Genomic DNA, 11,576 nt, shown 5'->3' with positions numbered 1-11,576 from the left:
GGAGGACACCAGAGACAACTATCTGACCTTCTTGGACTGCACAGTTCACATTTAGGAGGACAGGAGCCTCAATGTGAAAGTGTACAGGAAACCCACACACACGGACCAGTACCTGTTGTTTGATTCACACCACCCACTGGAACACAAACTGGAGTCATCAGGACCCTACAGCACAAGGGAAGAAGAAGGAGCAACATCACACCAGTAAAGCCCTGCAAACTTGTGGTTACCCCAACTGGGCACTCATCAAAGCCACAAAAACCAGACCTACTAACAACAGGAAGAAGGACAACAACCGATGGAGAAAGAACATCTCCATTCCATATGTGTCAGGAGTATCAGAGAAACTCCACAGGATCTTCAACAACCATGACATCCCGGTCCATTTCAAACCTATGACAACACTGAGACAGACTGGTTCACCCGAAGGATAAAATTCCCAGGGAGAAACACAGCAATGTGATATATGCAGTCCAGTGCAGTGAGGAATGCTCTGATCTGTACATTGGAGAAACTAAACAACCACTCCACAGAAAAATGGCTCAGCACAGGAGAGCCACCTCCTCAGGACAAGACTCAGCTGTTCACCTCCACCTCAAAGACAAAGGACACTCCTTTGAGGACAACAATGTCCACATTCTAGACAGAGAGGAAAGATGGTTTGAAACAGGAGTCAAGGAAGCCATCTATGTTAAGCTGCTTCACTTAACAGGTGGTGGTCTCAGACATCATCTTTCTACCACATACAATGCAGTGCTTCCATCCATTCCCAGGAAGTTTCACTCCAAGTCACATGCTCACAGCAAGAACAAAGGGCTGTCAACCAGTCCCCCTAGTAGTCTCATAGTCGTTAGCCAGTCATTAGACACAGACACAGTTAGCCAGACTAACACAGGTAAGTACGGAAACTTTTAGAGCTATTGTTTGGGAGTTTCACCGAGACCCACCCACTGAGGTCCTCCACCACATATAAACCATGTTTCCCCACCAAACAGAACTGATGAAGCTGCTTGGAAGAGCAGCCAAACATTTTCAAGAAAATTCTACAAGTCCAGACTCCTGGCTTCAATCATCTCAACTGCGCTGGACTGATAGGAGTTTAGACTCTGCATGGAGATGAAGGTGTTGTGCTGCGTTTTCATAATGTGCCTCAATCATGCTGCCGGTGCAACCCTCGGTTGGGATGAGTCAGGTCACGTGTCGAGTCTAGTCCAGTTGGGTCATGGGTTCGGCTGTTATCAGCATGTTTCAGTTGTCAGTGACAACAAAATAGCATGCTGAAAAGCAGCACATACACAGACAAAACATTCACTTATTTTTCATTATCTCCAGTCAAGCAAAGAAGTTAGCTGCAATAGTTGGAGGACATTTATTGTGAAGACTGTAAAATGATGAACTGCATTAGTTCTTGTTAATCATTTTGATATTAAATCATTCAAGACATCCTTAAAATGCCGAGAAAATTCTTAATTGCCACCAGACACCAAACATACAAATGATTAAGATCTTAAATATCATTTTCCTTCCTGAGAATTTTATCTGGAATAAAAATGAATACAAAATAATAAATTAAAAAGGAAACACTGAACACAAACCATAAACAATGAAAAAGGTACAGACCTTAGAGTTCAGAACTATAGATTAAAATATGTCAATCACGCATTAGCTTATGGTTACCATTCTCTGCATGGTTTTTATGAGTGATGAAGCACGCTGCTGTACAATTAGACATTATTGTTAGCTGGGATTGGTAGCAAATGTCACACTTTCATGAGAATATTACCTCTAACTGAAATCACTGGTAAATTAGTCAGGACCAGATCCCTCATTTTGTTGCAGAAGTCTTACAAAAAAAGTGCAGTGTATTCATCCAGTTAAGTAATGCATTGCAGTAGAAATGCTGATATTTGGCAAGCTCAATCTTTCAAACTTTGGATTATTAGGCTCCATTTATGCATTTAGAGGGTTAATCTTAACCCAGGCTATATTCTCTGTTCCAAATAATGACCCTAAGCTAAAACACACTGCTGGATTTTCAACCTCAATCATTCATGCACACAGTTGGAATTCTTTGAATTCATAATTGAGTGCTTACAGTTTAACCCTCATTTATACCAAATGATACTTTACAAATTAAGCAAAATGTTTTTAAAATAATACTATAACTATGTCACAACTCCACCAACTGTGTACAGAAGTCCCTGTAACACAGTTACAGGATCTTCTAATGAGGTTTGGCACTTAAAACAGTCCTGGATGACTAATATACACACAAGGCTTATGGCACTTTTTCAATCCATGAATACCATGTTCTGATCCAGCTTTTTGGACATTAACCCTTTCATTTAGTATGACTCTTTCTTAGGAAATGTCTCTCAAGACCTTTCTTACAGTAAACACCTTAACACTATATTCCCTAAGAAATGTATCTGTCCACATCTCTTGCAATCTCTCCTGGAGATTAATGCATTTTTATGAACCCTTAAAGAAGCTCAAAATAAAAACAAAAGCAGATTTGAGCTTTATATTATTTCCCATAGTCATTGGTCATTTTTTTAATCCAGCATTTGTCCTTCCAGTTACTCAGTCCTAAATGCTGAGCCAGTCTTAATAGGAGTCAGTTGCAGATGGAAAACAGAACTCGCAGAAACACGAGCATCAAGATCCGCACACCCCCAAAACCTCACATTCTCTGCCAACAGACAGGGGAACTCTCCCCTTTGTCTTCAGGCTTCCTCCAGCTACCTTTAGCCAATTCTAGCCAAACAGCTTCTCTTCTTTGGGCTTCATCCACTGTTCATCAAGAAGCTTTTAGGAATGGACCAGCCAGCTGTTGGCATCCTCCATGTCTGTGTCCAGCTCCTCGTCTTCAGCGAGTGGCTCTGGTGTTCGGAGCGACAGCTCTCGTAGGAAAGCAGGCGAATAGGCTTGTGGCTGGGAGACAGACTTAAGGCCAATTTTTTTCTTCATGAGGTGGAACTGGTCACGGATGAAGTTGTAGAACTCATACTCATAGCGCATGCGGTGGTATAGCACCTGCAGGGCCTCCAGGGTGGGCGTGTGTTTACGCACTGTGCCTGTCATGTTCCCCATTTTCCTGTAGTCTGCAGGAAGAAGAAAAAAAACACACAAAGATAAAACAAGGTGCAGGTTGGAGTTTCCGTCTATGTCTTTCCAGACATATATACATAAATATACAGAGAACACTCAGAAATATTATTTTACCCTAAAATGTGTCAAAATTAATAAATAAATGTGAATCCTCGACCACAAAACCTTAAATACAAGTGGACAGTCGTGCCAAATTATCACATTCAATACAGACTTAATGCCTCAGCTCAGCTTCAGCAGAACTTTGTGTTCCCTAAACATGATAAATGTTAAGTCTGATAGCACCCAGATGAGAACAGCCACCTGTTAGCTATTTGGCTTTTTGTGCCTAGACCCATAAAGTGGCCCCCTCACTCCCTCCCGGTCCCAAAGCTCCACAAAATCATGGACACTGTGTTGCACTGTGTTTATAAGTTATCTTTTTCTCCCAAAAACTAAAGTTACTGGTGTTTTTTATGTATTAGTTTGTTTTTTTTTAAGAAAACGCGATGATCATTAACTGCCTAAAACATCCACAGTAAATATATGCACCGACCAGGGCTCTTGTAGATGTTTAGCACTCCAGTAAAGTAATGAGGTAAGAGCCTCTCCAACAGGAGCAGAACATCCTCCAGCTCCTCCAAGATACCCACAAGGAGGTAGTTCTCCAGTACATTCTGTTTGGCCCTCTCCAGTGCCCACACTCCCGGCTCTCTGCAGCAAAGAGAAGAAACATTGTGAATGTAATAACATGAAATATCATCAAGTGTCTAGGAAAATTACGTTTTCCACCCAAGCTACCTGCACTGAGGATGCTGTCCACAGAAGTAGGGGATAATGTAGAAAACTCTGGGGTTGGAGCACTCAGGGTAATTCTCTAGAATGCACACATTGATATCCTGAAAGCAGAACAAACACACACACAAACCCTGTTAATTTCACAGCTCTCATCACTCAGAAGAATGTAAAACAGAACACCGATTTATTTCCACCACTAGATGGAGCACTTCACTTGCACTGATGTAAATGGCTTAATAGACAACATCTAAAGAACCAAGTTGCTTGGTGAAACAACATCCTGTGGACAAAGATAAGCTCTGCAACTTCACCTCAGCTGCTCGGACAAAATGAGATGCCAAATAAGAAAATACAGTTCAATTTGCAAAAACAAAATTTTCCAAACTTAAATGATTAGATCAAAGCTTTGAACTTAAAAAAACCTCCTGTCTGAATATGGGAGCCATTAAATAATGAAAGGGGGAAAAACAGATGAAAGATTAAAAACACTCACGCAGGAGTGAAGCTGGCCAGCCACTGAGTGCTGTGGAACCAGCAGTCAAATCCATGTCAGGTGACGTAAGCCTTATGGATGGCAACAAGTCCTGAGCAACCAAACACTTTACTAACACACACACACACGCCTGTCCTCAGACACACACACACACACATATACAGTAGCAACAGTCTACATACAGGGAGCAAGAAGTGTTGACAGGCATGTTTTATTAGAAGAAAATGGGGTCCAAAACAGGAAATGATTACAACTCCCTGGTAAGTCTGTAAAGGCTGATTTTAAAGAGCAATTTGTCAAAGCCGTCAGTGAGGCCAGCGTGGTCCATCACAGAGATTACGCTGAGTCAGATGGGAGCAGAGAAGCTGATGCTGCCGGGTTTGACTGCAGGCTGTAGATATAATTAACTAACCTTAAATATGTTTTGTTTTGCTGTTAGAATCTATTAATGTATGGACTCTAGCAATTTTCAGGCAGAATAACTTCACAGCTACAACATTTGCTATGGGTGATTCATACAAAGGTGGCTACAAGAAGTACAGCAGACAACATTCACTCTCCAGAAAAAAGTCCCCTTAAATGGGAAAACAAAGGTAGAAACACAGACAGGATGTGTTTGTCAGGAGGGACAGAAATGCAGCATATGTTTTATGCAAAAAGCAGAACAGAATAATAAACTACCTATATTATAGATGACAGAAAATAGGCAGCCTTCGAAGCAGTGACCCTCTGCCTACTAGCAACAGTTACAGGAGGAGTGTAAAAACCTGCAGAAGGGTCTATAAGCTGGGTTGACATCGATGATTCTGTCGGTCAGTTTTTCTTGCAGCTGAACTCTGGGGTACAACTGTGTGTCTGATTCACCAGGCAGCTGCGAGGTTTGTTTGAACTTTATGACTGGCTGCACTGGGCCGCACTATGCACTGAAAACAGGACTTAATGGTGATCAGTGAAGCAAACCACAGCAAAGCTCTTCAAAGAAGCCACAACAAAACCCCCAGAGGAACTTTCAGAAAAGCACTGTGCCATTGTCAGTGTGCAGGTCGTGACCAGACTGGTGAAAGGTTTATTTATTCAAAGGAGGGACATTGTCAGCTGTAGTGTTATCAATTACAAGTCTTTGTTTGATACTTTAAATATTTTTTTAAAGAAACTTGAAGCCAAATGCCTGGAGTTCAAAAAAAGGTGAAAAACCTGATCGTACATGCGACACAGTCACAGTGTATTTCACACAAACCTCACAGTTGCACTTTGTATACAAAGTTGGAAACAGAGAAACAAACATGATGTAACAGAGAAATGTGGACAGGAAGTGACACATGATGGCGTTTCCTGTCATATTGCATAGAAGCCCCTCCTCCCCTTTGATTTCACACAGGACCCGCATGCTTTAACATTTTCTGGGAATCCTGCCACAACTCATTTCTATACACATACGCACAATCAAGTACGTACACATGCGAACCAACAATGCACACCCTCTTTTGAGAACCTCCATTAGTATTTTGAGGGGAGCTCCGGTTTGCGCACTCAGGCTTATTGTCCCTATTCTCAGAGTGGATTAGGCCAACTGAGCAGTCACAGAAACTGTAGCGAAGCAGGCCCTAATCTCTACAATTGGAATGAATGGAGTGCAGACATGAATTCAATTAGGAGTAATTGATGATGTAAAAGTTTCCCATGGGACAGTGGCAGTGCCAGAGTTTTCACCACAGAGCATGGGACAGATGCATGTGGGGTGAAATCCATTAAAATCTGCTACAAATGGACAACACTGGCATCTAGTACCTCAGTCTTATCACCCACACAGGATACTATGGGGGGTGCCCCTTCTGAGGGTATTAAGCCAGAGAGATACCCCAGTTCTAGAAGACTGCACCAGCACACAAGAGACCAATGATAAGAACATGTTCTTGATAACTACTACTGCTGCTGCCTTTTTCTGAAGGTTCAACCTAAACAAAGAAGGGATGCCTCTAACCACTGAACTAAGCCTGGGAATAGAGTGCTGTGAAAAGATCTGCTTTTAAAATGGACTCAAATAACATATCATTTACCCCTTGTACAGTCAGAGGTAGCTCTGTTGGGGCCCTGGGAAAAAAATGTGTCCATCATCATTATTTATTTTGTTGTTATTAGAATACACAAGAGTCACAACAGCACAAGTGAGATGAAGCAGGCAGAGCCCCTCAAAGGGAGGTTTCCTACTCACTCTGTATATTCCCACTAATGGAGTTTAAAGTTTGTCGGCCCTCACAGACCACCGATTGGACTGGAGCCCCAAGGAGTTACCTTCTGGCAAGCAGTGTCTCAGTCACAGGTCCTTACAGCACAAACATGACACCTTATTTTAGTCATTATGCGCTTGATTGATAATATAAAACTTGGATCATGTAGGTGGATACCAATAATTATCCCCAAAAATGAATAAAAGAAACACAGATACCTTTCTGTTTTTGGATGTGTGACCACTGAACCTTATGTGTCAGTTGTACCTTAGGCATTGTAGAAGGCATGCTAAGACATGATTGATCCCAGTTAAACCTCTCTTATTATAAGCACACTTATTTGTTTAAGAGTGCATGTCATGAAACTCAGATTAAACAGACAGCAGATGATTTTCGTGGGAATTTCATTTGATCGGAGCAGTATTTCACACAAAGACACTGTACTTTGTGGAAACACAGTGAAGTGAATCTTTTGTATTGATCTTATTTTAATCCATGGACATTAGTATACACACCTACTGATGTCTGATCAAACTGGGTTGACTCTTAAAATTCAAATAAATCCACACAGCTTGAGCTATACGTGTCAGTGTGTATGTTTGTGTATGTTTAAGTGACCTGTACATGCCTTTAGTACAGTGTAGTGTGTATGTGTGTGTGTAAAGAGGGGTGTGGGGACTGACGGAAAATCCAAGCCGACCACAGGAATGTCTCAGTAACACGTGCATCGGGTTCCCTCTGCCCCGGTTAGCAAACTGACAGTGTTCTTTCATTGACACCTCGCATATAGCCCCAGCACAGGGCAGGCAGGGGATACAGCTGCGACTAGTCTGAACTGTTGACATTGTTGGGAACTCATGCTGATACATTTTTGAAATACTGTACTTGTGAGGACATTCAGTTTATAAACCCTGTCCACACAAATCTTGATTATTATATCAACACTGAATCAAATAACTTCCTTTGAGTTGAAATGTTTGCTGAGAATGCTGTCTCTCTCCTTTGGAGGTGTGTGTGTGTGCTTTGGGCTGCTGATATGTCTGGTGGAGTCTTACTAATCCTCCTGCTGCACACAGAGGCTGAAAGCTCAACTGTCTTAACCAGCCGCTTTAAAGCTTAACCGTAAATCTTAATCCTTTTATCCTACATAAAATCACCATATAATAAACTATAGATTAATTATATTACACATCAATTAATATCTGTCTGTGACCTTATTGTATACAGTAAATATTTTTATGTAATATATTTTCTAATCTAGTTCAGATTAGACAGTTTTCAGCAGGCGTGCACACTTCATAGATGCTTGTGGGGCATGTTGTTGCAGCCACTGTTTATAGATTTAGATTTGCACATTTACTGCGTGCTGTTTTTGCTGATGAGGTAAGCTAGGCTGCTGTTGTTTTTATCAAGCAGCGCCAGTACACAGAAAAAAAGAGAGCAGCAATGACAAAAGAAAGCAAAGCAAAGCAACTCTTGCTCACAACTTTTCCAACATGAAAAGCATCATCTGACTATGCCAGAAAAGTCTTATAATACAACACACAACCTTACATTTTTCTCCTTTAAGATGGTTTATCTAAATATTAACAAAATTAAGCTATGACATATGTGATAGCATCCTAACCAGCAGGTCATGCTCATCTACTCTGCCCTTAATTTAACAAGAGAGGAAGAAGAAGAGCTGAAGCGACCTGTGTTTGCGTCTACTGCAGCAATCATCTAACAACTGACCAGTATGATTATTATTATTTTGGACTTGATATTGGCTTGCTGTAAAGAGCTTGGGAGTGGAAGCCAGGAAAAAGGCTGTAACTGTAATACTTATTCATGTACATTTGCTTTAGATTATTTTCATTATACCAATTTATATTGCGTACTTATGTTACTGTTATTTTAATATTTTCTTAATTCTACCAATTTAATTATATAATTTTCTATTTTATTGTAAGTTACAGCTTTTATTATTTTTATAGCAACTGCATCACTTTATTTCATTTGAATAACTTTGGTTCCTATTGACTGTTTATGGTGGGACAAAATTTGGTGACGGAACATTTGAGTTTTAGGGTGTTGACTTATTTCAGACTTGTAGCCCCCAAAACTAGAGACAGGTGTTACCGTGCTTAAAAACCCAGGTTATAAAACCATAGCCTGGTTACCCACACAAATTAAGTTTTATTTATTACTATTAGTTAAATGATTAAATGAACATGGGCAAAGACTGAGAAAGCGGGAGAAATAAATGTAAATATGGCTAAACTTGTCTCAAACTACTTGCTAAGTGAACACCAACCCCATGTCTTAGAAATGTCTTTCTAAACTGGAGCTAGAACATTTAGTCCTCATAAGTATAGGAACATAGCACAAACACACACACACAGGTAAGCCCCCCTTCCCCTTTAACTGTAGCAAGGGGCCCCCGTGGTCTGCATACTTTAATAACTCAACTCACATGGTCCAAAACTCCAGGGAACGCAGTGCAATACTTAATTACGCCCAGTCAGACTCAAGCCAGAATGACATTCACTCCTCTCGTTAGCCTCTCAGAATCAGCTCTCAGGATCTCTGACTGCATGCAGGAATGACTGTGCTGGGCAGGGATGTTGATTATGATTATGTCCAGAAAAAAAACGCACTGACATGAATTGTTGTTATTGCCACAGTAATATTTCCTCAGAATATTACATGTAGTCTGCCTTACTTTTTTTTTGGGGGGGGGGGGGGGGGGGGGGATGTGAGATCATCACATTGCTGCTAACTGCTCTCTGTGTTGTCAACTCTTTAGTGGAAAAAGTTTAAAGCAGAAAAAAAATGAAAATTACAGTAAGCCTATAAAATGTTAAAATATATGATGGCTGTAGTATGGTGCCACTGGGATAAACAGCTCTGCAAAACAGATGCAGGATACCAAACTTCTGATGTGGTTGAATCGGGTCTCTAATTGGAATAAAAATCAGATTTAAATATTGGGTTAAGATCGGGCCGCCATGGCCTTACAATTTGCCATCCTGCCTCCAGCTACACCATATGTGGAACATCTTCAAAGAGAGGAGAGCATGGTTTTAATATATTTCTTATATACTTTAAGGATTCAGGAAGTTAAAGTTAGTCTCAAGATAACAACAAACAGAGATACAGAGATCTTAAACAAAAGAAAATAATCAGCCGGCTATCACAGCCTGTGTGGATGCCAGATTATTTTCTTAGTACCACACTGAGGTTCATTTCTGTCTCGATGTACAGCATTCCTTTTAGTGTACATGCCTCCTCTCTAACAGCCTACACAAAGCCTTCCTTACCAGAAAAAGACATTAGTGCAGCATTTCAGTTCATGTCTCAACTGAGCATCCAGTTATGAAAGCAGCTGGCCGACAACCAAAGTGATACAGATTTAAAGCACTCTTACTGGCAGGCTAACGGGTCTGTCATAAAATAACTGAGCAGCTATGTCTGATACTGCAAATGCATTAGTATTTCAAACCATAAGCATCTGTGGCATTGATTTAGACAATGTCAATAAGAGAGTAAATGGGTTTGTGGGCGCTGGGAGCAGGATTAAAGGAGGCAGACAGAGAGGACAGATGCTAAAGGATTCAGTATTTGTTTGGCACATTGTTGTTATTATAAAGTTTCCTACAGTGGGCACTTAGATAATAAGAGTATGGGAACCAAATGTGCCTTTCTCTAAACATGGACAGGTGTTGTGTATCTGCACAAAGCTGGAGTTCAGTGAATATAAACACTGCATGAACATCTGATTTTGAAAATTGAACGATCATTGAAAACTGGTTTCAAAAATAAAAATAACTTTTCATCTGCTTTAACTTTCTGATGAGAAGGAGAAGAAGAGAGCCTTTTTTCTTTTCAACAGTCTATAACTTTACAATAAGACAATACATGGAACATTAATGCAACAAAGCGACATGTGAGGTTTTTTCCTCACTCACTACCTCCCCATGTGACAGCAGGGGCTGGACCCCTGGTCCCTGAAGCAGGCAAAGACTGTGTCCAGAAGATCAATATGCAGGCTGGTAATCTGATCATTTTCATGCTGCAGCAGTATGTATGGCAAAGACAGGCACAAACACTCGGATGTCGAAAAAATCTGGACTGTTATGTTATACAGTGACGAAAATAAGTATTTGACCATCCTGCTATTTTGCAAGTTCTCCCACTTAGAAATCAGGGAGGGGTCTGAAATTTTCATCATAGGTGCATGTCCACTGTGAGAGACATAATCTAAGAAGAAAAGTCTTACTGATGTATGGGGTGAACAGGTGTCTTTATGCAGCTAACAACCTCAAACAGGTGCATCTGATTTAGGATAATAAAGGGAGTGGAGGTGGACTTTTTAAAGGCGGACTAACTTTGAGGGTCAGAATTCTAGCTGATAGACAGGTGTTCAAATACTTATTTGCAGCTGTATCATACAAATAAATTGTTAAAAAAAAATCATACATTGTGATTTCTAGATCTTTTTAGATTATGTCTCTTACAGTGGACATGCACCGATGATGAAAATTTCAGACCCATCCATGATTTCTAAGAGAAGAAGTTACAGGAGGAAGAGAGCTTACAAAATAGCAGGGTGTTCAAATACTTATTTTCTATCTCGTGAACAGCTGATATTTAATTAATAATTTAGTTTTATTAATTGTTGCTTAACTGTCAAAGCACTTTGTGTATATACCCAAAGTGTATAGTAAGAAGAATAATAAAAAGAAATGGAAACAGCCTCTTGTGACGCCTGTAAATCTCACACAGACAAAGCTCTTACCAGGTATCTCTCATCATCTTTCATGCCTGGCGTGCGGATGAGGTGGTTCTGTTCTCCCCTCCAGTCACCAAAGCGACGAAAGAAATAGTTGGACAGGAATCGGTTGATGGGATCCCGGATGATGTTGATATAAACAGGCTGCTCTATCCTGAACCTGACAAGATAAAAAATGTAAGTTAGCACCTGG

General features: G+C 40.6%; 1 protein-coding gene across 2 annotated transcripts in view; it reads right to left on the bottom strand.

The window, feature by feature from the left end:
* Positions 1-1,039: 1,039 nt before the first annotated feature.
* Positions 1,040-11,576, bottom strand: part of usta (uronyl 2-sulfotransferase a) — a 49,135-nt gene continuing 38,598 nt past the window's right edge. The window contains exons 5-9 of one of the 2 annotated variants that reach the window (XR_003669597.1): positions 11,390-11,543; positions 3,892-3,989; positions 3,647-3,804; positions 1,784-3,104; positions 1,040-1,277 (exon numbers count right to left, since the gene is read on the bottom strand). Coding sequence is in view for 1 of the 2 variants with exons in the window: in XM_028397160.1 (XP_028252961.1) it covers positions 2,812-3,104; positions 3,647-3,804; positions 3,892-3,989; positions 11,390-11,543 (703 nt within the window). In the remaining variant the exon portion in view is untranslated. Of the gene's footprint in view, positions 3,105-3,646; positions 3,805-3,891; positions 3,990-11,389; positions 11,544-11,576 lie in introns of both variants that reach the window. The other variant, XM_028397160.1, reaches the window with a different exon arrangement.

Source organism: Parambassis ranga, chromosome 24 (assembly GCF_900634625.1).
Source record: "Parambassis ranga chromosome 24, fParRan2.1, whole genome shotgun sequence".
Lineage (NCBI taxonomy): Eukaryota > Metazoa > Chordata > Actinopteri > Ambassidae > Parambassis > Parambassis ranga.
This window is presented reverse-complemented; position numbering and strand designations above follow the sequence as displayed.